This window comes from Pleuronectes platessa, chromosome 7 (assembly GCF_947347685.1).
Source record: "Pleuronectes platessa chromosome 7, fPlePla1.1, whole genome shotgun sequence".
In the NCBI taxonomy this organism is placed as follows: domain Eukaryota; kingdom Metazoa; phylum Chordata; class Actinopteri; order Pleuronectiformes; family Pleuronectidae; genus Pleuronectes; species Pleuronectes platessa.
This window is the reverse complement of record NC_070632.1, coordinates 12,500,903-12,528,436: the sequence shown is the minus strand read 5'-3', so window position 1 is coordinate 12,528,436 and position 27,534 is coordinate 12,500,903. Positions and strand designations below refer to the sequence as shown.

Below are 27,534 nucleotides of genomic sequence, written 5' to 3'. Positions count from 1 at the left end.
GAATTGAACATATAAGCATTTTGACCCACTATTCTAAGCAAATAAATGAATTCTTCATCCCTCTGTTCTTCAGGTGGCTTTGCTGACCTGTGAACAACATTCAAATCCTGTTGAGGTTGAAGTTGAGTTTCAGTCTTTCTCTTTCAATCAAGATCCAGACTCTTACACAGTCACCTGCAGGACTGCAAGTAACCATCTGGTAAGAACAAGCGCAAAGCTAGATTATGGCAGAGATTTGTCTTTCTATAAAGCTTGAGTTTAGCTTGAGGAATTCTCTCTGCAGGTGTATGTGAAGCCCATTGATCCATCAGCATGTTCTCCTGGTTGCAAGACGTCCCTTCTACTGGTTGAGGACCGAAGAGGATATAACATCACACTGAGCTCTGGCAGGAATGACACCACACTCGAGGCAAAGACCTTTCACCTAAGTGAGTGTGTGAACTCGACGTGCACCAGGAACCACGATGAATGAAGTTTTGATGTTGATTAAGGATCCGTCTTCTTTTCTCTACCCCAGTTCCAGTGTCCCTGGCTTCCTTTCGTGTTCACACCACAACGACCTCCGCTCTCCTGACATGGAAACTCCACAGACAGCAAAACCTCTCCACCCTGAGTCTATACAACACTCACACACAATCTGTCCCAGACACATTTAAAGTGAGACCGTCCGAAGTAGAAAAGTCCCAGTACGTGGTGACAGGTCTCCGGCCTGGTACACGCTTCAAGGTCAGAGTTGTGGTGACCACATCGCTCGGACAACTCAATGTGATCTTGAAGCAGAGCCTCGGCTTTGGCGTGGAAACAGGTACGGTGCAAAATCATCATCAACCTAAAAACTGAGTGCAGGCTGTTTGGTGTAAGTCGATGATCATTATCTGTCTGCAGCCCAGTGCCCCCCCGGGTGGCTGGCCAGTGGACGGAGCTGCTACACTGTGAGAAGAAGAGCTTTGACATGGAGCGATGCCCTGAACAGCTGTAAACATCTGGCAGCTGGAAGTAACCTGGCTTATCTCAAGAGTCTCGATGATTTTACTTTTGTATCTACTCACCTGCTGAGCCACAACAACCTGCTGCTCCTCTGGACTGGACTCAGTGACCAGCAGGTGACTTTATTTCTTATACATAGGCACAGAGGCACTGGATATTATATCAGTTATGGTCATAATATTTACTCTGATACAGATTTGAGAATTTTCCAATTTGTTTTATTGACAATTAACAGTTTATACTTTTCCACAGTCAATCAATCAATCAATCAAATTTTATTTGTATAGCCCATATTCACAATAATGAATAAATAAGCATTTAGTGATTTTAAGATTATTTTAGTCCATTATATTTCACTGAGTAGAAATTAAATGGTAAATAGGATGTATTTATATAACGTTTCCCACATCAACCACTCAAAGCACATAGCATTTTAGTGCCAATTTTATCCAAGGACACTTCAGCATCCAGACTAGAGGAGCCAGTCGAACTACCAACCCTTTTGGTTTGTGGACGACCTGCTCAACCACCAGCCTCCCTGAAGCTCAAACAGAATTTGATTCTGTTTGATATGCGGGGCTATTTGGAAAGTGAACTGCATGGCAGTAGCTTTGAAAATAATTGTTAATTATTAAAAGTGTTCACATAATTCCTACAGGAAATGTTGAACATATTTGAATACCCCAGTAAATGGGTATCTGGTGTATGACTGAGACCAAAATTAATGTAAAGGAACCTATACACTGGATATGATAATATATAGAATTAAGAATATGCTATGTTTTAAGAAAATAGCCAAAATAGGTATGAATATCTTGTGCATGTTAATAACAAATGAGGTATAAAAAAGGTAAAAACATTTTGTGGTTGAATAAAATGATTGTGGTACATGTCCTATGTCACAGAATGAAAGACGATGATAGTTTTTAAACTTGATTTTAACCAATGCCTAAGTAATATTGTGCAAACCATCAAAATTTGTTTACTTTGAAAACTGAGAAAGTGTGTTGGACGCAGTAGCTCCTGGCAGAGGAGGTTTGTTTGTGACAGTCAGGAATGTGTGTGTAAGCAAGACATAATCTCTCTGGTGTGTCGCCTCACAGGAAGAGGGCCGACCGCTCTGGACTGACGGCTCGTCATACAACCTGACCGACACGATGATGACGTTACTGCCGGCCAATCAGACGGACTGTTACGCCCTCCAGAGGAATGCCACAGGACCAGGATACTTCCTCACTCCATTCTTCTGTGACATCAATTTACCCTTCATCTGTCAGTACCAGGGTAAGTTAACTTCACATCTTCACAAAGGAATCACTTAATGTCACAATTATGAACAGTGGTCCTGGAAAAAATATCATTTTGAAATGATCTATACTCCCAACTTTCTCATTTTAAATTGTCACCATACTGAATCCATGATCGCTCAATCTCAGGATAAATAACTAATGGATAATTCAACTTGCTCTATGTAATTTGTTTCCTTCCCTTATTTTCTCCTCAGCCCCTCAAGTCCCTTCCTCCTTCTCCTTTGACCTGATTCAGGTGACGGAGCATCAGGTGGAGCTTCGCTGGAGTGACTTTTCCCCCCTGAGCTCACTTGATCATTCATCCTTTGAGATATTCCTCCAGTACCAGAAGGAGGCAAATGAAGAGTTGGGGCAAGGTGAAGAAAGTAGAAGCAGAACCTCAGAGGACAAAACACAAAAAATGGTCAAAGTCCCCATCTCCCTGTCATCCAGAGGGGTAACCGTGGCAGGTTTGTCTCCAGGGAGCGTCTACTCTTTCACCCTTAGAGCCTCTCACCCTGCAGGATCCAGCTGGAGCTTGGGACAGACACAGACTGCGTACACCAGTGAGTCTGCAGACACACAACAAGAGCAACACAAAAAGCTGTGTTATCTGCTCACAAATGTAATTTCAACTGCAACCTCTCTTTCTTACAGGGCCGCTTCCTCCACAGAACATCACTGTGGGTTTTATAACAGTCAGTCAGATGAGTGTCCACTGGATGCTGCCAGATGTGCAGCACCTTGCTGGAGGGACATTTGTTGTTCACTATGAGGACATGTCCTCGAGACACGAGAGGTTAGTTGGAATGAGCAACATCTCCTGCTCATCAGAGACTGGTGGGTTGCAGTCGTGCAAGGCTGTGATTGGAGGGCTGGAGACTCACAGGAAGTACATGGTTGAAGTTTACGCGGTCACGCAGCACGGGATCGAGAGCTGTGGACAGACGCCTGTGACTGGACAGACCGGTAAGCATGTAACACGGCAGGGCCGGGTCTAGGCAGGGGCAAGAGGGGGCCTGGCCCCCTCAAATAAATGTTGTGCCCCCTCAAACTAAATAGGGTTAGGGTTAGGGTTAGGCACAATGCCCCCTCAAGATTTGTGGCTGCCCCCTCATACATGCCTGTCTAGACCCGGCCCTGTAACACGCCCTTTTCTGTGGATCAGGAGGGTGAGCGGGTCATCCACTCACCAGAGGGTTGGTGGTTCGATCCCCACTGAGTGTGACTGTGCTGTAAGTGCTGTATAAATGGATGAATGGGACCTGTAGTGTAAAGTACTTGAATGGTATTAAAACTAGAAAAAGCTTGATATAAATACAACCCATTTAAATGATGACTCTTCTTTTCAAATTCGTCATGGCAGTTTGACCTTGAACCACAACATCAGAACCCCGACTCTGGGCAATACTATTTATACGATTTGTTTTTATCTCTTGAAAAAACTAGAAAGGTATAGTTTGACATCTGAAGGGCCTTTTGCTGTTGAGTTGATTTCATTCATTTTGTTCATTCAGTGTAATTCCAAAGATGACTTTTACAGAAGAAAACAATTCACTCATACACATTCCATGAACAAAATAGGAGCAGGAAAAGGAAAATCGTAATCTGTGAATTTGAAGAAATTTGATTCGTAACTGTAAGAAGTCAAATCAATGATTAACTTTGCAGATGCTGTTTGAATGTCAGTTGAAAACTTAACCTTCTGCTGTTGTGCTTCTCAGCGGTGAGGGCCCCTAGTGGCCTGGTGGTGTTGAGTTCCAGTGTAAATCTGACAGTCTGCTGGACCCGTCCACATGGCGACCCACCGGATGCTTATTACATCACAGCCCACCCACTCAGTAGCCCCAGTGCTTCTTCACAGTGGATAAACCAATCCAGTCCTGGTGGAAACTGTGTTGATCTGGGCCCATTTACTCCAGGTCAGACTTATGAAGTAGGAATCATTGCGGTGATTGGAAAAGACAGGAGCAAGAAGACAAGCATCACTCACACCACAGGTAAGAGAAACAAGAATTCAGCCTTCGACAATATGAATGTGTTTTAACCTCTCTAGTCATTTAGTAAACTCTGCCTCCCTCTTAATGTGCAGATCCGTTACCTGTTCCGGTCACGGTGCCTCTGTCAGTCGGCTCAACCTCTGCACAGCTGTACATTCAGCATCCACAGCTGGGTCTGATAGATGGGGTGAAAGTGTGTGTGTGTCTGGGAGTTTGTGACACTGTGTGTGAGGGATCGTGTGGGTATTCCTGCGACTGGTACTCTCTCCCTGCTGGCGTTCACACTGTGACACTCAGGAACCTCAGTCCAGGAGCTGAGTACCAGCTGCGGGTTCTCAGCACCAGCCGGGAGCAGACGGGACCTCCGTGCTACACCCGTCCCTTTAGAACCAGTGAGTTGTCTCTGTTACTTCTAGTTCGTACAATTTTTTTTTTTTTTATATCATCTTTCCTGTAGTCCGTACGTCAGACTGTCTCACTCTTGATAACTCACTACTACCGTGACCAAGATGAAGTGATATTGGTGGTTAAATGTAACATGTTAAGGTCACTGTGACCTTCTGCCAGTGAGTGTGGTTTGTTAGGGATGCTGTGAGGGAACATCTGGGATGAACATAACTGATGATGATCTGATTATAATTTGTTGGTCAAAGGTCAAAGGTCATTGTATTGTCATAAATTGAAATAAGAAGGATTATGCTTATTATTACAAAACACAGTCAATACAGTAAAGTCTGGACAGACATGGATGTAAAATGTTGTCAGAGGATGGCTGACTTTTATTCTGGGTTATTTGCCTAAATTAAAATCACATAAAAGAATAAATGTCATCTTTATACAGAATTTAAAACAAATGTATAAAGTCTCATATGTGGTTTCCTTGTTTTATGTCTAATTTATTTTAACGTTTTGCCTTAATTCTAAAACACTCATTAACTAATTAATATTATGATTACTGTGATGATTCTGTGATTAATTAGGCATAATAACATTATACCCATTTTTTGGGGGGGATAATGAATGTTCTCAGTTTGTTAGAGGAATAATTTCTGAGTGCATTGTGGTGATTCTAGGTCTGGTCCCCCCCAGCAGAGTGAGGGAGGGCCTGGTGACAGTCTCATCCATTGAGCTGCTTTGGGATCCCGCACGTGGACGAGCTCTCAGCTTCGAGGTCGTCTGCCTGAACTGTGACCGTCCACTCAAGGTAAACAACTTTTAGAAAGCATTTTGAATCTTAACACCCAGACTTTTCATGGTTAGGAAGAGTTTGAAATCTGAAGCTGATTTCTGAGATTCTGCAAAAGTCTGGATAGATAATTAAATGAGAGGATTCTAATCGAATTAAATTTTTGTGGTGACCTGTTGTCAACATGTTTCTGTGTAACTTCTCCTCTGTTTAATACTGTTACTGTACACATTATGATAAAGCTCCTATTACTACAGGTGCAGAAGGTGTTCAACCAGAGCACAGTGTTCTCCAGTCTAACTCCGGGCAGACTTTATCACTTTACAGTACGGACGGAGAAGGAGTCCTTCACTGACAGCTCCCCTGTCACCATCAACATCACAGCAGGTAAAGGTCCACGCACAACCACACACACACACACACACACACACACATGCACACACATGTAAACACGCTGCTCAGGCGTCTTTTACACAAGTCTTGTTTTCTGTATGTGCCTGTAGCTCCCAGCCCAGTGGAGCTGTCTCTTGTCAATAAAACCACATCATCCATTTGCATCAGCTGGAGTCCGGGGAGGGGAGAGATGAGCGCACTCATCCTGTCAATCAAAAACACCACATCCCGTCAAGAGCTGATCATTTCTGATGTGGCGCTCAGGTCAGTCTAACTCATGTCAGCCAACACGCACATTTCTATATTTTTATCAGACTGGAAATTTATTCAGCTGATCCAAACTTTTCTTTTACGACAAAGACAACAAGGGACTTTGATAATTGAAAATAATTGACTGTTGTTCTATGTGTGTTAATAGATTATACAGCTTTACAGGCCTTGCTCCTGGAAGCCAATACACAATTGACGTGATTTGTACCAGCAGGGAAAGGAAAAGTAAACCGGCTTCTATAAACATCAATACTTGTAAGTTTAAGAGTTCAAGACACAGAATGCTTTGGGTGTGTATGTGTCCACATTTGCATGGTTTGGGATTATAGAATTAATGAAGAAGGAAATAAATAGGGAGAGCAGAGCAGAAATGTATCAGTTAGTAGATTAAGAATATATTATTCATTAAGAAAACACACATGCACTCACAAAAGTGAAGGTAAACAATGGGAGACAGGATATGATTTATAATAGTATTATCTATAGTTAGTTTGAGGATTTGAATATCTGTATTTTGTTTTAACTTCATGTCTCTAACAACATGTGTCAGAATAAGACTAGAGAAGCACTCAGTAGAGTTTATACCTTCCCCCACGGCACAACCATACCCTGAAATCCAATCTGCACCAAATTGCACAAACACTTCGTTCCCTAAATGTACCAGATTTGATTTCATCAAGATCCATGAATTATTCCCCCAAAAATGAGTGAAATGTCAAAAGACTGCAGAGTTATAAATAAGTGATAAAAAATGAATGAATTCGCCTCCTGATTTGGATCCAAACCAAAAGTTTGACTCAAAAAAGAACATAATAGAGTTTGACCCATACCACATCCTTCCACCAAGCTCTGTGGGCATTTGTCCTTAGTCGAGGTTATTATAACAAAACTGCCATGATTATACTTTTATATAGTAAAACAAGAAAGTATGTTTAAACCTCAGGACTCGTTTAGTGCCAGTATCAACCCCTGCTGTTTATAAAAAAGAATGTAAAACTCTGACTATAATGTGTCTGTATATAATGTCACGACCTTGTCTCAAGTCCCTGAGGTGCCGCAGGAAGTGGCTCTGTCAGCGCACATAGTGACATCAGCGTTTGTCACCTGGAGACCCCCGCCTGGTCAGGTGCAGGAGTACAAGGTAAGACTGTGCAGAGGTAGAGACAAGCATCACTGAAGTTTACACCCTATCAACTGTTAGACAAGTGTGTGTGTAACAATGTGCGTCTTAAGTCGTTTGCCTCAAGACATCCATTACTCCAAATGTTAAAGTCTTTCCAGGACGGTTAAGGCCACTTTCCTCAGGTTCCGCACTCACCTGCTGGTTACTTGGCAACCGGGGTTGGACTCGGCGCACACCAGATTGAGTTTCGGCTTCTTTAAAGATGTATGGCCTCCGTCGAGCCATGGCCAGGAGGAATGACAGAGCACATCCCTGCTTATCCACACGATGCAAAACACACTCACTAACCGAAATAAGTTCCACACTTGTACACTCACAGGGTTGCTCGATAAAAAACATGTTATCGCCGTAAGTAGCTGAAAAATGTGAATTGATTTGTCTTTTTCTCAGCTTGGCTTTGGCCTGCTGTCCACGGAGGAGACATCGTGGATTGATGTGCTTCTCCCGGGCACCAGTTATGAGATCAGGGGGTTGATCCCAGGGTCAGACTACGGTGTGAACATTCAGAGTGTGTTGGGCTCCGACACCAGTCAGCCGGTCCACAGAGAGTTCAGCACACGTGAGAGACGCACAAACACATGTAGTTACCACTCTGACCTGTAAGAATATAACAAACTGTTTCAGTGGGAGGATAATGCTCTCATAACACATATGAGAAAATAATTAAATTGCCCTCTAAATTATGAAAACTGCAGTTGTAAAAATTGCAAGTCATTGTTTTCCAGGCCCTGCAGGGCTGTGCAGCCTCTACCTGGGCTACGTGAACTCTTCCTCCGTGTCAGTGAGCTGGGACAGTGCAGTCGGGCGGTTCGACTTTCACCGAGTCACGGTGTCCGGCACGTCGGACACACGCACGCTCACCGTGCCCAGGCAGCAGCAGGTTGCCCTGGTTACGGGGCTGCTGGATGGCTGCAGCTACAACGTGAGCGCCGAGAGAGTGAGAGGAGTGACAGCAGGGAGCCCCGCCCACCTGACCGTTACCACAGGTAGACGATGCACATTATTATTATTATAATTATTATTATTATTATTATAATGAGTAGAATCAGAATCAGAAAGTATTTATTGCCAAGTAGGTTTACAACTACCTGGAATTTTCTTTGGTATATAGGTGCATACAATGAACATAAAACATAAAAACACAATGAGTACTTCACATAAGAGAAAATAAAATAAAAATAAAATAATAATAACTATATATAAAACAAAACAAAAATATATATAAGATATAAAAAGTTAATACAAAGTAAAATGCAAAATGCAAAACAGGAGAGAAATGTGGATGTGCAATATGTACTGTTATGGGTGTTAATGTAACAATGTGTTATTATTATTATTATAATTATTATTATTATTATAATGAGTAGTATCAGAATCAGAAAGTATTTATTGCCAAGTAGGTTTACACCTACCTGGAATTTTCTTTGGTATATAGGTGCATACAATGAACATAAAACATAAAAACACAATGAGTACTTCACATAAGAGAAAATAAAATAAAAATAAAATAATAATAACTATATATAAAACAAAACAAAAATATGTATAAGATATAAAAAGTTAATAAAAAGTAAAATGCAAAATTCAAAACAGGAGAGAAATGTGGATGTGCAATATGTACTGTTATGGGTGTTAATGTAACAATGTGTTATTATTATTATAATTATTATTATTATTATTATTATTATTATAATGAGTAGAATCAGAATCAGAAAGTATTTATTGCCAAGTAGGTTTACACCTACCTGGAATTTTCTTTGGTATATAGGTGCATACAATGAACATAAAACATAAAAACACAATGAGTACTTCACATAAGAGAAAATAACGAAACAAAAATATATATAAGATATAAAAAGTTAAATAAAAAGTAAAATGCAAAATGCAAAACAGGAGAGAAATGTGGATGGGCAATATGTACTGTTATGGGTGTTAATGTAACAATGTGTTAATGTAGTAATATTATTATTGTTATTATCATCACACATCCTGAACACTCTCTCTGACGCTCTGACTCGTTCTCTCCCTCTCCCTCTGCTTCATAAGTTCCAGCCCGTGTACGAGGAGTGCGTGTTTTCAACGTGTCTGCACGAGCGTTCTCTCTGCGCTGGGAGCCGGCGGTGGGATGTGTGGATCATTACCTAGTGAGCCTGCATCCTATCCAGGGAAAAGTCACAGTGCACCCTGGGCATGATGGGTACATTCAGGTACTTTTACACAGCACACTAACAAGGGCCTTTCTCAACCCAGTGGATAACATGATACAACAGTTCCAGCTGAATAACACCAATGCCGTGTTGTCAGGAGCAGTAAAAGGGGGGGCAGCTGTGGCTCAAGGGGTTAGAGTGGGTGGTCCACAAACCAGACGATGCCACATTCCAGGTGCTGAAGTTTCCTTGGGCAAGATACTGAAACCCCAAATTGCCCCTCATGGTTGTGTCGGCTTGCTTGAGTTATGTAGAGAAAGTGCTGCACATAGATGAACTGTATGAATGTGTGTATTAATGGGTGAAAAACTGTACAGTAAAGCGTGTTGGTTTCATATACACAAAAATTCATACATTATCTCTCCTCCCATTCAACCAAGTACCGCCCAATACTGGCTTCCCGGGTGCCAGGTGTCAGATACCCCCTAAAATGTAACCGTACACACGCACACATACACACACACACAGCACACAGAACACAGAGTTGAGTAATAGATCTCATTATTTATTAAGTTGGTTTCATGAGCTCAACCCTGAATCATTCATTTGCTTAAGCAGCTCTCTCCAGAGAGTGAGGGAGACCAAAGGAAGAGCGATAGCTTTGTGCTATTGAAAAGAACCCGCTGCCCTTTCCTGCCAATAACCACTAACCACCTTTTTGGAATACTTCAAGATCCATTACCATCCAAATGCCTGGACAACTAACCCGGTGACCTTTTTGTATTCATGCCACTAACCAGCCTCTAGAGTCGGGAGTAGCGTCTGCTCGTCTCGGTGGATTCACCTGTAGGTCGCTGCTAACTTTCCTGCACTAACACTGGATGCAGCTCTCCCGGCGAGGCCTCTAACCTGCTGTGACTAAACTAAAGCTAACTCCTGCTTCCCAGCATGACCTTACTCTCACTTATCCTGCTGCTCACACTCTGCATGGGAAAGGTGCACTCGCAGGTAAGGATTTAACACCCAATGCCTGACATTGCATGTGCACACAGATCTTAACACACGGATAGAAGAGAAGAGAAGAGAAAATGATCCCTTATTATTCCAACTATGGGGACATTTTCCGTCTTGCAGCAGCAAAGAGAATCAATACAAACACAAGGAAATCTAAAAAATACATATAACATGAACAAAGTAAACAGCATATCGAGTGTAACAGGATTGCACATGTATGATATTGGAATTGCACAGATAGAACGCACAAAAGGTAAATACACACATGAAATAAATATGCAAGAATTGACATATACAATATAAACCACATACAGTTTGTGGCAAATTACAATCGAACACCCATTAGAGAGCCTACCTCCACATGGACCCAAATGTCCCTTATGAAACCACATTTAAATTCATTAGATCCAGATTTTTATGTTAATCTGCACCAAATTGCAAACCCTCAGAAATATCAGTCCCCTAAACATGCAAGATTTTTTTTCGCTTTAAGATCCATTTATCTTTCTTTGAGAAATAAACTTAATGTCCCAAAACACAATGTCACAAGTGAAAAAAAAAGGCTGGATCCTCCATCAACATATCCTTCCACCAAGTTGCATGTAAATCTGTCCAGTAGTTGCTGTTTTTTGCGTAATCCAGTAACTGAAAGACAAACAAACACAACTTCCCTGGTGGAGGTAAAAATGCTTGGTCATATTTGTGGGTGTTAACTTAAGGTGTTCCTGTGTCAGCCAACAGGCTAAGGGCAACGAACACAAAGCTAAAAGACTGCAACACATAGACAACTCAGTTCATGTGTGTCACACACTTAAACAAACATACCAAGACAATTATTAACGAAGATATTAAGACCCCCCCCAACACACCCTCATCCAACATTAACAAACGGCTTTTTATTACTCTGCCTCATACAGTAAAACAACAGAGGGTTGGCTGACTTTGTGTGTTTACATTGTATTGTTTATTGTTGTCGTTTTTCGCAGGCTGATGTGGTCGATGTCAGTCCAGGGAAACAGTTCTCTGTGACGGTCTCAGCGGCCTCGTCCTCCAACATCAGCCCCGGAATCAGCCGCATGATCAGCACCAATGAGAGCGGTGAGACGGGCACACACACACATGCACACGTTTCTTATTTTTGTTTTGGGGTGTTTAAGTGGCATCAGGTTCTCTTCTGCCCTCTGCTGTTAGATTAAGGTCCTGTATGCCACCGTACAGGACTGAGGTAGAGGGACGAGTACAGTAGGTGTGTGTGTGTGTGTGTGTGTGTGTAAGCGCATGTGTGTGTGCATGTGGGTGTGTGTCAGTATCCGACCTTCCATGTTTAATTCCTTTTAGGTAACTTAAGCCCGAGCTTTTGAACCGCAGGATGAATGGGTTGGTAGTGAATGTCAGTGAAATGCCACTGCTGTGTGAGGCCTTATTCATCGGCCCATAACACACTCATGCAGACTCACACAGACCGACACACACGTACACACAGCCCGTTTTACACAACAGCACTATTCTTCAAATCACTGCTGCTGTGTCCTGTTGGGCTCCGATATGCAGAAGTAGTTATTAATCAAATGACTTTTACACATTTCTGCTTATTGAAGCTATTTCACACAGCTTGACTCTTGCACGCTTATATTGAAATTGATTTTTGAGTACCTGGGTTTTAGTCACTGACTCTCCTCTCCTCCTCTCCTCCTCTCCTCCTCTCCTCCTCTCCTCTCGTCTCTTGATCTCTCCTCTCTTCCTCTCCTCTGCTCCCCTCTCTTGTTCTCTCCTCTCTTCCTCCCCTCTCCACTCCTCTCCTCCTCTCCTCCTCTCCTCCTCTCCTCCTCTCCTCTCTTGCTCTCTCCTCTCCTCCTCTCTTCTCTTGTCCTCCCCTCTCCTCTACACTTGCAGTTCCTGGTCCCCCTTTGAGCCTTGAAGGAGAGGCTGTCGGGTCTAACGGTATTCTGCTCTCCTGGACCATGCCATCTGATGCCAACAATATCGATGAATATGTCATCAGGTATTTATTTTTATTTTATTTTGATTCATGGACCAACATAAACAATAAAAAAAAACTATTTTACAGGACATAGAGTGGAAGCTTAACCTCTTCTGTAAATTTCACACAAAAGTACAGCGCACATGATGACTGATAGAATTAATAAATTATAGATACAAAAGAAAAATTTAAGTAGAAGATACCCCATCAGGTAGTTTTCTTTTGTTAGGATTCAGGATAAATTTTCATTAAGGGTTGTGTATTAAATTCAACATTTCAAGGAGCATTAATTTCATAGTCTTAAAAAAACATAAACAAATACATTTTAACCCTCATGATGTAAAGTAGGTCCAATAAGAAATGATACATGTCATGAATTTAGTGAAAAGTTCTCTATGAACCTGTTTGAAAGTACATAAATGTTTCTGTCAGTTAACAATACACAAGATTTTTAAAAGAACAATAATCTGCCAAATATGCAAAATAAATATTACCTATAACGGTCAGATAAATGTAATGTAAAGCAGTTCAGTTAAACTTTTGTAGAAAAAGGTGGAGTAGAGGGATAAAGTTGCATAAAATGGAAAAATGGATGATGATCTTACTTTGTTTTTCCCAAAGGTACAAGGAAGTGTGTCCCTATCCTGATCCCACCTTCACACAGGTGACCAAGAACCTGGAAGTACCAGAGACGCTGATCACTGACTTCACCTCAGGGTCTACATACCACATTCAGGTGAATTTCACCCCCCCCCCCCCCCCCATTTATTTTCTTTGTAATAGAAACTTTCGTATGCAATCTCTCCAGGGTTCTGATACGTGGTGGTGCTGATCTGCCAAAATATTAAGTATAAAATTATTTGACTTTTTTCTTGTAAGTTTTCGACGTTATTCTCAGAATCTCAGATTTCTTTTCCCCCTTTAAATGGACCCAATATGCTGTCTACTTAAATGGTACAATATATAACTAGAAGGGCTCTAAGACATTTCCTCCCTCCCCCTCCGCAATTTAGTGGAAATGGGTTCAGTAGTTCTTGAGTAACTCTGCTGACAGTGATTAAAACATAACCTCCTTAGCGGAGCTAATTAGAAAACGTTATCCTACAGGGAAACTACACATACATACATATTTCATACACACTTTTCATGGATATTACAGTTGGACATGAGTGTCTGTATATTTCATTAAGTAATCACTTTTAGAAGCTGGAGCTTTTTTTCTCATAACGAACGTATTCCTTTACAATCGCCCTCCTGTGTCGTCATGCATCAGCATGTGACTCGCCCATGATCCCCCAGCAGCAGGCCATTCTCTTGATCTGGCTGAATAGCAGTAATTGATCCCGATTGCATTATTAATCAGGTAAACAGATCTATGGATCAGCCGCAGCTCTTTCCACTGCCTGTTGTCAGCGAGCTTGAATGTGATCATGCTTATTACTTTTCAGAATTCATTAACCCACAACGACCTTCATACAAATGGACTCTGAGAGGCTGACAAAGCTATAATACCTGCACATACTGTATTTGTGTGTGTTGGATGGTGTGTGTGTTTGTGTGTGTGTGAGTGTGTGTGTGAGTGTGTATCACATTACTTAAGCTCACCTGTGAGAGCTGAACTCATGAACATCTTCAGCCTACTTCCTCTCTACCATGAACAGACAAAGGTTTTCTTATGCCAAGGTGCTCGGGCTAGAGGCAGGATTTGAACACGATATCTCAAGAACACCTTGACAGAATGTTTTCAAATTTGGTGCAAACGTTCACCCTGACAGATTGAACTGAGCTAACTGAAACTGCACTGGTTGACAGAATAAAGCAGGGTGTTAATTCTAGTCTCTGCAGCCAAAAAACACATACTGACACATACACTGCGACAAATATCAACATTAATCAGTGTGAATGATTCTGCCAAGGTGAACAAATGTTTTTAATCTACTTGTTTTCGAGAGCACTCCATAATCATGGAGAAATAAATTCCTTCAAACCTCTTAACATTATTTTTAGTGATTTTCAGAGGAAGGACAAAATATTACACTTGTACATTCTAATCCATTATTATAACCCTCAGAGAACAATTATATGTGAAGCAGTAGAGGCACAACCCAGAGAGGCATTTATTAAACTCTATGGTAATGTTTATGCTCTGCTGTCTGTAGTTATTACATAGAAATATTATATATACAAATTGTACCCACCGCTTTGCTCCCTATGATATACATGCTCCTCTATAATCTGACATTTTCTTCAATTAGTTGCACAATAAAATCCTTGGTGGGGAAGCTAAAAGAGCAGTTTGTCTTCTTTCTCGATAAGATTACTTTAGTATCCAGTATTTCATTTTTAATCATTGTGTCCCAATATTTTAAATAAATTGATGAATTTACAGTCACGTTACAGTCCATCAGTTCCCAATCAGCTTAATGAAGCAACGAATTTTTAATTTTCAACTCATTATAAATACATTTTTTATTCACTTTAATTTATTCTGTTTGATTATCTGAAAATTCAGAGGCTTATTAACCACCTGTTTATACTGTGAGCATACCAGTTGTTACCAGTGCCTTACATTAGCACTTAATCATGTTTGTGAATGAATTGTTATACTCTCTCTCTCCATCTCTCCGTCTCTCTGTCTGTCTCTCCCTATATCGGTCTTTCTCTCTCTCTATCTCGCTCTCACGCTATCTCTCTCTCTCTCTCTCTCTCTCTGTCTGTCTGTCTGTCTGTCTGTCTCTCCCATATCTGTCTATATTTCTCCCTCTGTCTATTTTTCTCCCTCTCCCTGTCCCTGTCTCTCCCTCTCCTTCTCTCTCTCTCTCTCTCTCTCTCTCTCTCTCTCTCTCTCTCTCTCTCTCTCTCTCTCTCTCTCTCTCTCTCTCTCTCTCTCTCTCTCTCTCTATCTCTGTAGGTAGCAGCCATATCTCCAACTGGAATTGGAGCACTGAGCAAATCTATCTACATAAAGACTGCTGAGTCACGTGGGTATCCATGCACAGGCACACACTCGTACAAAATAAGGGTGTTTATAATGCTATATAAGTGTGTGTACATTGATCTGTGTGTGTGTGTCCTGCAGCCCCTGGCTTGGTCACCAACCTCACAGCATATGCCCAGAACCACACCTCCGTCATGGTTACCTGGTACCTGCCGCACCGCATCAACGGCCTCATTAACAAGTTTGCAGTCAAGGCAAAGCACGCTCGCACGGGGCAGACGGTCCGCACGCTGGAGGTCAACGCAGAGGACATCATGACTGTAGCGCTGCCTCACTGCAATGTACAGTACTGCATTATACTGTCACCTCTGTCTGCCGTCCCCTCTGTGCCGTCAATGTGAAATGTTCTGTCTCTGTTCTCCGTCACTGTCAGGAATATGAATGCCTGACATCTAACCCTGTGTGTGTGTCCCCCTGTGTCTAGGATGCTGCTGATATTCTGTCTCGTGCAACTCCGAGTCCCCCGGAGATAACGGCCTCCTCCCCACCCATCACCCTCTCCGCCGTGCCCCCGGCGGCCTCCTGGAGCGTGCCCATATCAGTGGGAGTTGATCAGCTGCGTCCGTACACTGCCTATCTCTTCGAAGTGTCTGCCTTCACGTCTGATGGAGAGGGACAGATAGCCTCCACCATGGTCCGCATGCCAGAGTCAGGTGTGGTAGAGATAAAAAGCTCACAAGGATGCAGTTCTGTGATTTATTTGGCTTATTTTGTTCTTATGCGCGTATTCCCGTGTGATTGGTAACGGCAGCTCCGGAAGACGCACCGCAAAACTTCGCTGTCCTGAACATGACATCAAGATCAATCTCTGTGTCCTGGAGTCCCCCCAAAATCACCACAGGGAAGTTCAGCTACATGCTCTACCTGTATGGACCCACAGGTTGCTCATTATTCTCTCGGATAAACACTTTGTAGACATGTACACAAAAACAGGCCGTAAAATCTGTATTCATATTTTCTATTTCCTCTTCATGTCAGGATTTCTGTATGAGAACAGCACCGGGGACATGCGGTTTGCTTTTAGCGGTTTGATCCCATACACAAGGTACATGGTGGCCGTCCGAGCCAAAGCAGCTGGTGAAGTGGGTCCAGCGGCGCAAGAAGAAGTAGTTACACCTGCTGAAGGTGAGAACACCCATACGATAATGTGATAACACTTAAAAAAACTTTAAACCCACTTTACATCACTTGCTTGGTTCTTCTTAATTTGACAAGATGAGAAGGAGTGCATGGAATTGCACACAGATACAGAGACGTCCAGGATAACTCAGTCATGTCCAGTGATGAGCACTGAGGTGGGTTTTCTTTAACTATGTCTGTCGGCCTCTGTGTGAGTAGCACCCAGTGCAGTGCAGAGCCTGGAGGCAGTCGCTGAGGATTCAGTTTCAATCCGTGTGAGTTGGAAAATTCCGGCTCAACCTAACGGCCCCATCACCCAGTACAGACTGCAGGTCCTGGTGGACGACACTCTGCTGCAGGACATCACCCTCACTGCAGAGACGGTACGTCCCCATAATTTTGTTATGCCAAATAGAAATCCTTTTCCTATCCATTTGACTTTTCTAGTCGATATATGATATTATTATGATATTATTTGAATCATAACACAACTGCAACAACACAAATTATCTTAGAATGTTACACAACAGCACTTTCTCAGCAACTGAGAATTGCATTTGGTGCATCAGTGTCATTCTATGTCCTTGTGAAGCACTTTGTAACCTTGTTTAGATAATTGCTATACAAATAAAGTTATTATTATTTATAATGCATGAATTGCTTTCAATTCAATTCCTGTACATACTCCTGTACAAGCAACTGTCAGCATCTACTGATTCAAGTAGATAAGATAATTCTATATGTATATTTTTTCCTACAGAATGGAACCGATTTGTACGAAGAGGGGACACTTTCTCCCGATGTCCATAACAACTCACGCCGACGAAGGAGAAATGCTGAGCTCGGTCTGATCACGTCTCCGCCGTCTTTCACAGCCAGTGTTGCTGAGCGCACGCTGCGCACTGACATGACTTCCTCCACCGTCGATCACTCTGGACTTAGCAGCCCGACTGACATCACGAGCACTGATGTTCAACCCACAGCTGATCCCATGGTCGCTGAGAAGCCCAGCACCAATGTCACCTCTGCTTCACACTCTAACAGCACTAATGTTCACTCTTCGGACTCTTCGGTCCCTGGAACCACTGCTTTTTTTCTCACCTCCGCACTTCCTGCTACGCTCCCACCTTGGCTGACAAAGCAATCACAAGCTGGCGATATGACTTCAGACTCCTCCCCTATGTCCGTGACCCCAAACCCGCTGCGCTTGTCCACACGTGATGCATCAATTACGGGACACTTCTCAACACGCAGTGCAGCAACTTCTGGTATTACGGGAGCTTCTGGTACTACAGGTGGGAGAGCATGAACTCTGAACACTGCTTCTTCTAAATTCCTGCAGCCCTTGATACACATGGGCTTTTTTTCATATCTATATTCAAGAGCGTGGTCTTTTGGTTTGAGAGCAGGAGTTTCACATTCAAATTTTGTAACGTTCTCACTCAGAATCCTCAAATACACCCTGCTCGAGCTTGGATTTGCACGAGCCTCAGCTTGTTGCACAAAAATAAATCCAAGAGCAGAGGAGAAGTCAGGGAGGAGACGTTTCCCTCAATCACAGAAGCAGCGTGAGCGCGAGAAGAGCTTAAGCGCAGGAAATCTGTCCAAGCAACAAAACATCTGAGTGCAAGTGCACAGTTTGAGCACAAGCAGAGAAAATCTTAGCACAAAAGGGGCTATTACAGTGCAAGTGCAAGGATTCGATTGAGAGCATTAGAAAATATCTCATCGTGAAATCAATAAGTCCTGCTCTCAAACTGAAAGCCCACACTCTTGAATAAAGATCGGGGAAAGAACATGCATCCAAAGATTTGTATGTGTTCCAGAGATTGTGAAACCTGTGTGCACATGTGGTCGTGCTTATCCATCTGTGTCTGCATGCTTACCGCAGGGGTTACAGTGAGAGAGGAGGTGATGGACGTCTTGTCTGAGGATTTGTCGTACCTGGTGTTAGATCTGAATCCCTTCACTGACTACACGTTCAGGGTCACTGCTTCCACCACTGTGGGGGAGGGCCCTTCCACGAACATCTCTGAGAAGACCAGGGAGCAGGGTGGGTGGTCACATATGTCACATACACTTACAACACCTTCAGTCTGCCTATTAATACCTTGCACTGTGTGTTCCTTTAGTCCCGAGCTCCGTTCTTGAAGTGTCTTATCAAAACATCAGCTCCACCTCCATACAAGTGAGCTGGGTCCCGCCAATAAACCCTAATGGACGGATCACACACTACACCGTCTACGGCCGGCAACTGTACAGCACACAGGTGCTGATGTGGAGTAGCAACACCACCAGCATATTGATAACAGGTGGGGTGCTCCTCTGTCTTTCATTGAAAACATCCTAATCTGGGTCTGTAGCTCATTTTCTTTCCTCTCTGGCTTCATGTCTAGATCTGGACAAGTATACTGGTTATACGCTGCGTGTGGCTGCATCCACAGCTGTGGGAGAGAGCTCTCTGACTGAGGAAGATGACATCTTTGTTTACACCTTGGAGGACGGTATGTGCTAAACCATAGACTGTATATAAATATGGACGACGCATGCCCACTTCCTCCCAATATTTAGAAATAAAGCCAATGCATCCCGGACGTAATTTGGGTCGTAGCAATTGTTGGGATGAAGCTGCGGTAGTGAGTTCCCGCCGATACACACGCTCACACAATCACAAGTCAGTCTCAACTGTCAATCATGATGTTTCAGCATGTTTTTATAGCATCAAATAACTAATTAAAACCAGACTTACTGGAAAAATAGCAGTTGAACTTTCACAAATCTGATCAAAACTACTTGAAGTGACCATCATTGAGATTTTGAGATTGAGATTGAGATTTTATAAACTTTTGGTCCATGTCCAATTCGCTAACATGGAGGAGGCTGGATTCAATGCCAATACTCCAGCCAGCCACAAGGGGGCGATCAATACATTTTGATTTAACTTTTGGGGAGCTGTCATGTCGTCCATCTTTATAAACAGTCTATGTGCCGAAACACAAATATTTAAAAAACTGACGAGATATATGATTTGTTTGGTTTGACTGTATCTCAGTTCACCTCACATTCCATTGAATGAAAGAGCATCCTGGGATTTTTTTCTTCACCTGCAGAGCCTGACTCCCCCCCTGTGAACCTCACTGTGGTGGACACCAGCCCCTCTACCGTGACACTGGCCTGGTCTCCACCTGAGAGAGCCAACGGGCTGATCCAACGTTACGAGGTCCTGTACGAGAACGAGTCCTACTCTGCTTTGATGAACACCTCCTCAAACAGAGTGACCCTGACCAGCGTGAAGCCGTTCTCATACTACAACGTGTCTGTGAGGGCGTACACGAGTTTCGGCCATGGCAACCAGACGTCAGACACTTTACACCTCCTGTCTGGAGAAGATGGTGCGTTGAATAAATACACCATTTTCCGAAATATCAGATAATCGGATCTTAGTTAACGTGCATCTCCATGTTCTCTCTCCAGTCCCGGGCAGTCCTCCGTACGGCCTCTCCTACGAGTCAGTCAGCCCGAGCGAGGTGAATGTGACCTGGCAGCCGCCTCTGCTTCCTAACGGCCTCATCACCCACTACAGCCTGCAGCTTTGGAATTCCACTCACTACCTGAACCTCACCACCCCGACCAGCCACATCCACATCACGCACCTGCGGAAGTACGCGCAATACCGCCTCATGGTGCAGGCGCACACAAGTGTCGGGCCGGGGAACCACAGCAGTGAGCCGCTCAACGTCACCACACTGGAGGATGGTGAGAGGGATGGGTGGGGGACGGGAGGAATGGGGCAGGGTTTGTTTGCACTTCCAGCGAGCCGCACGGTTACATGACTGGCTGACGGGTTCAAAGGGCATCTGATTAAATCTGACTCTTCCTCTCTCATCTTCTCCTTCTCCGTTACATCCCTCTGCTTCTGCTCACACTAATGTCATTACCTCACAGGTATTCGAGGCTGGTGTTTTCCATCTGGAACGAGAGGAGTCATTAAAACTAACCAGTTTCCATTTCAGGGCAATATTTGGTTTCTCTCCGGCACATTCCTGGACGCCTCTCTCCACTCCCTGATTTGCCGGTGCAAATATATCTTCAAATAATTACTCCTCTATTCAGTTTCTGCTTTGATGGGCCCACACTCCTGCTTCTTATCTTAACTGGAAAGTCATTCTCCTGCATCTCAGCTCCAGACACACCTCCTCAGTTCCTCCTTGCCAGAAAGCTGTCAGACTACGAGGTGGAGTTGTCATGGCAACCACCACTTGAAGCAAATTCAGACATACTCTACTACATTGTCAAAGTTTGGTGAGTTTGTAAATCTACACAACAATCCCTGTAAGGAATTAGTTCATGGGGGAAAAAGAGGAAACGGGTGTTCTCTCGGTCAGGAATGAAACGAGTGAGCTGTGGCAGAATGTGACAGACACGTCAGTGGTTATTAACGTGGACTCAGAGAGTCGCTACAATGCGTCTGTCTCCAGCTGGACCAGACTGGGAGATGGAGGCGTGTTGATCTTGATCAGCTTCACCACCACAGATGCAGGTGCGGGATAAAACCAAAAATTTGACATTTTATCGTTCAAACCTTATTCAAAATATTTATTTACTTTTTAAATTTTGTTCTCACCCAAAACTTCTCTTTGTGGCTTTCAGAGCCGTTTGACCCTCCACAGAATGTGACTGTTGCAAATGTGACGGCCTCCTCCATCACCCTGCTGTGGAACCCACCCACTGAACCAAATGGAATCATTGTGCACTTCACTATTTACTACTCTGATAACAGCACTGTGACTGTGCAGGTAAGACACATATGCTGCATGAAGACTGTACAAGGTACCAAAATAAAGCTGTGCTTATTAATACTTTTGCATATAAAATGTGTTTAATGGGGCATTTAGGGTCGCTTGTATTGTCATACCTACAGATAATTGTACTCAGCTCTGCAAACAATTTTGGGGACTTTTAGTCTGTTGTTTTAGGTTTGATTTTATAGCGTTTGTTAAAATTAGACTTATTCACTATACCGTGAAAGGTTGAGCGATAAGATTTCTCTTAACTAATGCCTTATCTGCACAGCTGCAGATATTTGTCGGACCGATATTTTCCTCCAGTTTAAAAAAGTAACCATCCACACGACCTTTGTTTTACAAAACATCTCCATCCAGGCTAGAATAAAATAAAGTCTACATCAAATGTCCATCAAATACCATATCAGTAGGATGATTCCCTTGTCTACCTGTTTACATCACAATTGTTCATGCAGAGCTTAAAAATATCCTCATTAGTGTGGACAGGGCGTTAGTCAAACATCTTTAATACTAGTTCGTGCCAGTGCGTTGGCCCAAGCACATCATTACACTTTTCTGTTTCACTGCTCTCATTAACCTTGTTTCCATCCGACATCTGTTGAACCCTCATTAGTCAAGTGGACACAAATGTGACTCCAAATGAGTTATAGTGCTGCTGTTCCCAACAGGTTCATATGTTAGTGTTCTATTCATAGCTGAGTCTAGAAACATAATAAACACAGATGCTAATGCTGGACCAATACTTTGTTGAGTTACATTTGTCACTCATCTGTATATGCAGAAGAAATTCCACTCTTGTTCAATGTCCATCTCAGTGTATCCAGTTACCCATCCATCCATCCATCCATCCATCCATCCATCCATCCATCCATCCATCCATCCATCCATCCATCCATTCCTCCATTATCTACACGGCTTTTGAGGATTAAAGGGATTGGGCTGGAATTAATCCCAGTTTGCAATGGGTGAGAAGAGGGATACAACCTGAATAGGTCTCCAGAGCAACGCAGGGCCAACAAATACAGACAAACAACCATTTAAGCTCATATACACACAAGTCTCCAATCATAACCTTACCTCGATCTTCATGTCTTCCAAATGTGAGAAGAAGACGGAGAAAGCCCACACGGATATGGGAGAATATGCAAACACATATGGGCTGAACCAGGGTTCGAACAGAGAACCTGTGTTAACCACTGCACCACAATGGAAGTAAACCTGAGCCCCTCTTCTCTTCTCCACAGAGAGTTCCCATCTCAGACTTACCCGCCCCTGCCTCTCCTGACTCCCCCCTCTCCTTCACTCTGACTGGGCTGACCGGGGGCACTAATTACACCATGTGGATGACCTCCAGCACCATGCAGGGGGACGGCGGGGTCCAGAGCGAGACACTGACACTGCTCCTGCCAGAGGACGGTCAGTCAGACACTCACAGGCTCACACAGACACACACACACATAAGCATCCAGAGACCAAAAGAAATAAGTTCAAGTGAGCAGACATACACATAAAATGCAGCTAAACGATTCCCTGAGTCAGAGTATCACTGTGAGGTTCAGTCTGCACACTTTTTCCATGACGCTTCAACTTCAAAAATCACATAAAAACTCTGCGATTGAAGACGTAACTTTCAGCCTGCCAGTTAAAGGAGATAACTGTCAGTCTCGCAAACTGGCTCTATTTTTGTCCGCCTGTGACACTGTGCGTCGGAGACAGCCAGTTTGTATTTCCTTTTACTGAGCGTGACGAAGGTCGTGAGGGACGAGAACCAAAGCGAGAGACAGAAAGAGCAGAAAGCGTTTACGACTTAATGACAGAGAAAAAAAATCATACTCTAATTGCACAAGTTGCCAGGGAAACTAAAATGAGCATATGCCGATATACATAGCCTCTGGTCATACTTTGATTTCCTCATTGGAAAGGTCTTTGTCTTTATGTGATTTTGGGAAAAATGGTGCAGACAGCTGCCTCAGACTTTGTCACATACAGTCACATATTTTTCTATGCAGTGATTTGTTTGATTCTCTGTCTCTGATTAATCGCTGCTCGTACTGACTCTGTATCTCTGCCTGTGCTCCAGCTGCTCCGCTCTCAGCCAAGCACCGGACCTCCAGGGCAGCCTTGTCTCTCTCTCCGCCCTGCCTAGCCCAGCGGGGGGAGGGATGCTCACTCCCCTGCGTGTGTTCAACCCCCCCCCCCCCCCCCCCCCACACACACACACACACACCTGGCCCCTTACCCCCACTCATTCATCTCACACAGCTCCCAAGTTTTATCTCCCCTTCATCTCCACCGACTTTTCCTTCCTCCTCACTCTGTCTACCATGAGCTGTTTCCGGAGACGATGAACACGATGAGTATTTTCTGCTCAAACCTTTTCAATCCCAAGGTTTTTCATGGCGTGAGTTTTCCTACTAAGTGGCTCTGTTTGCCCTTGGATGAGATGCTGATGTCACTGATTGATGTTTCTGTGTCTTTTCCTCCAGCTGTTTTGCTTTGCTGTGTTCAGTGTTGCTACTGTTCACCTTGATGTGCTGTTGATTGGTTTTTCTTGATCATGAAAATGCCGCCAACGATTGTGATGTTGCTCGTGAAACATGATGATGATGATGATGATGATGATGATGATGATGATGATGATGAGCTGTTTGTTTTCTCTCCTCTGTCAGCGTGTGTATGGTTGATTGATGCCCTAATCTATCAGCTCTAATTGCGTTGTTAACTCATAATGAAAAACTTTACTTTTCAGCCAGTTTCACCACTGACAGGAAATAAATAGTAACGCCACTCTACTCGTCTCCTTTCTTCAGTGCCGAGCGACTCCGTTCGAAACCTGACGGCTCAGATCTTCAGCTCCACGGCCATCATCGTCAGCTGGGACCCGCCCATGGAGCCCAACGGCCGTCCTTACTACCTGCTCACCTTACAGGAAGCTGGCATCCCCCCAGATGTTCCCAATCAGGGTGCTCCAGCTGTCAACAAGACCATCAAGCACACCACGACTGACAATGTCTTCCTCTTCACCAGACTCAGGAAGTATTTCCCCTATGTGCTCACTGTTACCCCAGCAACCGGTGCTGGCCCCTCCTACAACCACACCAGCACAATGTACCTGAGGACGGATGACGACAGTGAGTCCATCTGCATATTCGATTACGGATTATGGGTTGTACATTTATTGTGACTCTGATTTTTGTTTCTCTTCAGTCCCTAGTTCTGCTCCGTTGTTGGTCTCCACCAGGAACCTGTCGTCGTCCGCCATCGCCGTGGTCTGGCAGCGCCCTCTGGAGGCCAACGGGGAGATATCTGAGTATACCCTCACTCTGGTCGGCCCAGCGGGCTCCAACACAACACAAACATCCAACACCTCGTTCATCCTCGACAACCTACTTCCATACACGGCGTACAACCTCAGCATCACAGCGTTGACACGTAAAGGCTCGGGGCCTCATCTGCTGCTGCAGCTGCACACGGATGAAGGAGGTGAGTCTGGACGCAGGTTGAGAGTTCAATGTGACGGTATCTGTGGAGGTTTATGGGTGTACTTCGCATCTTCTGTCTTTTTGAGTCCTACTTTGTGCTTCAGGCCCCATGTCCCCTCCCCGTAACCTGACTATATACAACCACACGGACGTCTCTGTGTGGCTGAGCTGGGAGCCTCCTTTGGAGCCCAATGGTGTGGTGATCCAGTACGGCTTCAGGACCCGAGACCTCATCACACACACCGTCACACACCAGGTATCGCTAATATGAATTTCACACACCTTAAGCCACTCCACAGTTATATACACACACAAACTCACACGCAAACACACACCACACACACACCCCAGAGAGACACCATCCAACTGATGCTACAGCTCTAATTTCACACTCCAGATCCCACTGAGCGGTAAAGTTATACTTACACATGCACATATGTTTGCTGATAAAATAATACTTTATCCACTTCAGCAAAAAGGGTTGGAGGATTTAATCTACTATGTGTCTTTTTTTTTTACCGTGTGTGTACAAATGTAGAATTCGTCCGGTCCGTCGACCACAGAGTATCTTTCTGGCTTCAGGCCTCACAGCTCCTATGAGATCAGTGTGTACAGCTACACCAGAGTGGGCCATGGGAATCAGTTCAGTAGCCCCGTGACCTTCACCACTAACGAGTCAGGTAAAGTACACACCAGGGGCATAGTGCTTATGTAAGACACTACTCAAAGATTCGTGATTGGGAATTAAAGATAAGATTTGGACAAAATATACTCAGGATCTGCTTCCTTTAGCAGTACTAGTGTTATAAATCATTATGTATTTAAAAAAAAAAAAAAAAGCATATTGATTGAAAAAAAAATTCTCCTCCTCTGTGTCTCTCTGTCCCTCTCTAGTATCTGATGCTGTGGGGAACCTCTCTTGCTCGGGAGGGAGCTGGGATTCAATTTTGCTGTCCTGGGAAGTTCCAGTCAACCCTAATGGACAGATCGTTTTTTATGAGATTTCAGTGGAGGTCGATTTTCAGTCGTACACACACCAGGCTCACTCGCCAGAGTACACAGTGAGTGGGCTGTCCCCAGATCAGACGTACACACTCACCGTGGCAGCAGTCAACTCCGCAGGACCCGGAGACGCATTAAACTGTACCGCCTCCACTCTTTCTGAATCAGGTAGTCAATCTCAAGTGCCTTCATTATTTGTTCATGGAGGAAAAGATGATGATCTGATCAAAGCATCTCATTTAGAATTCAGTGAATGGCTGATCTAATACGGAATGAATGCTTGATTAATTCCTCCCTGTCTTTTCCAACAGTCCCAGCTGCACCTCGCTCCCTCACCGTCTCTGAGGTCACACCTACCAATGTGACGCTTCACTGGGCTCCGCCGCTCTCCATACCCGGCCTGCTGATAGAGTACCACATCATTGCTCAGCTGCTTTCAACTGTTTGTGAACCAAACATCGTACCCACGGCCCAGTCGCCCGCAGAGGACGAGCTGACCTCAGACTGTGTGGACTCTCATGTCCTGGTGTCAGTCAATGGCAGCGAGGAGAACCCCAACAGCATCACACTCCAGTCCCTCAATAAATACAGATACTACCGCTTCAAAGTGGCCGCTGTGACCAACGCGGGAGTCGGAGAGTACACGCGCTGGAGTTATGCACGCACCCTCGCTGGAAGTAAGAACATCACAGTGATTGTACGACCTCTCTGTGTTGCCAGTGCAGAGTTGGCAGTCAGTCAGAAGCTGGGCCTCTGGCAGCTCCTCCACGAGATCTAAACAGCACAATGGAGTAGCGTAGCTCTCACACTGACTTTGTGTATTATGGAGGAGTTCTCTTTCTTTGTGGGGAAAATTTGCAGCAAAGATCAGTGTGTTCATGCCTTCACGCTGACATTAACCAGTGGCCAGAGGTATAATTTTGAAGTGTCCTAGGTTTGTGAACATGTTATCTCAAGAACACCATGAGGGAATATCTTCAAGTTTTGTACAAACGTGCATTTGGACTCAAAACTGATTTGATTTTAATGGTCAAAGGTCAATATCACTGACCATCTTTTTAGCCTTGTGAATCTGTTTGTTTTAAGAACCCAATGAGATAATTATTTCAAATTTGGCACAAATGTCCACTGAGACTCACGGAGGAATTGATTATATTTTGGTGGTCAAAGGTCAAGGTCATTGGGGCCTCACAAAACATGCTCATGGCCTTTTGAACATGATATTTCAAATCTGTCTTTGGGGAATTTCTCCAAATTTTGACCATTTGTCACTTGGACTCATGAATAAGCAGATTATATTTCAGTAGTCAAAGGTCACGATGACCTCATATTAATGGAAATATATGTGGACTGAAACTTCACTGCTTGGTGGAGGCATACAACCACTGTGGGGTAATTCTTGAATTCTTGTTTTTTTCTGTTTACATTTTTCGGTGTATGTTAAACTCTTATAATTTTAAACCATTTCATTAAGTAGAGTAAAATTAATCTTTGTGTTTTTCTCAGACCCTGATGTTCCTCCCCGTGACCTGAGGGTCACCCCATCTTCCAACAGCCTTCGCATTGCATGGAGCGCTCCAGCTGTTCTCTCTGGGCCGACATCATATCTCGTTCAGGTCACCTCACCGTACAGACGCACTCAAACACACGCACACACACACACACACACAAATATTGA

General features: G+C 43.8%; 1 protein-coding gene across 1 annotated transcript in view; it reads left to right on the top strand.

The window, feature by feature from the left end:
• The window catches only part of ptprq (protein tyrosine phosphatase receptor type Q), a 39,831-nt gene that overhangs the window by 348 nt on the left and 11,949 nt on the right, over window positions 1-27,534 (top strand). Inside the window, exons 2-45 of the mRNA XM_053427368.1 lie at window positions 74-199; window positions 284-428; window positions 518-805; window positions 886-1,103; window positions 2,091-2,271; window positions 2,492-2,842; window positions 2,934-3,245; window positions 4,001-4,276; window positions 4,369-4,668; window positions 5,350-5,480; window positions 5,720-5,849; window positions 5,966-6,119; window positions 6,274-6,380; window positions 7,169-7,266; window positions 7,699-7,867; window positions 8,034-8,294; window positions 9,355-9,515; window positions 11,456-11,567; window positions 12,363-12,471; window positions 13,072-13,186; window positions 15,362-15,431; window positions 15,530-15,729; window positions 15,873-16,101; window positions 16,200-16,328; window positions 16,427-16,573; window positions 16,787-16,950; window positions 17,328-17,378; window positions 17,757-17,853; window positions 18,468-18,620; window positions 18,700-18,879; window positions 18,964-19,071; window positions 19,678-19,959; window positions 20,042-20,323; window positions 20,749-20,869; window positions 20,953-21,107; window positions 21,218-21,363; window positions 22,617-22,788; window positions 24,183-24,503; window positions 24,580-24,855; window positions 24,959-25,110; window positions 25,393-25,534; window positions 25,749-26,024; window positions 26,168-26,533; window positions 27,363-27,472. Of these exons, the coding sequence (XP_053283343.1) occupies window positions 74-199; window positions 284-428; window positions 518-805; window positions 886-1,103; window positions 2,091-2,271; window positions 2,492-2,842; window positions 2,934-3,245; window positions 4,001-4,276; window positions 4,369-4,668; window positions 5,350-5,480; window positions 5,720-5,849; window positions 5,966-6,119; window positions 6,274-6,380; window positions 7,169-7,266; window positions 7,699-7,867; window positions 8,034-8,294; window positions 9,355-9,515; window positions 11,456-11,567; window positions 12,363-12,471; window positions 13,072-13,186; window positions 15,362-15,431; window positions 15,530-15,729; window positions 15,873-16,101; window positions 16,200-16,328; window positions 16,427-16,573; window positions 16,787-16,950; window positions 17,328-17,378; window positions 17,757-17,853; window positions 18,468-18,620; window positions 18,700-18,879; window positions 18,964-19,071; window positions 19,678-19,959; window positions 20,042-20,323; window positions 20,749-20,869; window positions 20,953-21,107; window positions 21,218-21,363; window positions 22,617-22,788; window positions 24,183-24,503; window positions 24,580-24,855; window positions 24,959-25,110; window positions 25,393-25,534; window positions 25,749-26,024; window positions 26,168-26,533; window positions 27,363-27,472 (8,073 nt within the window). The remainder of the gene's footprint in view (window positions 1-73; window positions 200-283; window positions 429-517; window positions 806-885; window positions 1,104-2,090; window positions 2,272-2,491; window positions 2,843-2,933; window positions 3,246-4,000; window positions 4,277-4,368; window positions 4,669-5,349; window positions 5,481-5,719; window positions 5,850-5,965; window positions 6,120-6,273; window positions 6,381-7,168; window positions 7,267-7,698; window positions 7,868-8,033; window positions 8,295-9,354; window positions 9,516-11,455; window positions 11,568-12,362; window positions 12,472-13,071; window positions 13,187-15,361; window positions 15,432-15,529; window positions 15,730-15,872; window positions 16,102-16,199; window positions 16,329-16,426; window positions 16,574-16,786; window positions 16,951-17,327; window positions 17,379-17,756; window positions 17,854-18,467; window positions 18,621-18,699; window positions 18,880-18,963; window positions 19,072-19,677; window positions 19,960-20,041; window positions 20,324-20,748; window positions 20,870-20,952; window positions 21,108-21,217; window positions 21,364-22,616; window positions 22,789-24,182; window positions 24,504-24,579; window positions 24,856-24,958; window positions 25,111-25,392; window positions 25,535-25,748; window positions 26,025-26,167; window positions 26,534-27,362; window positions 27,473-27,534) is intronic.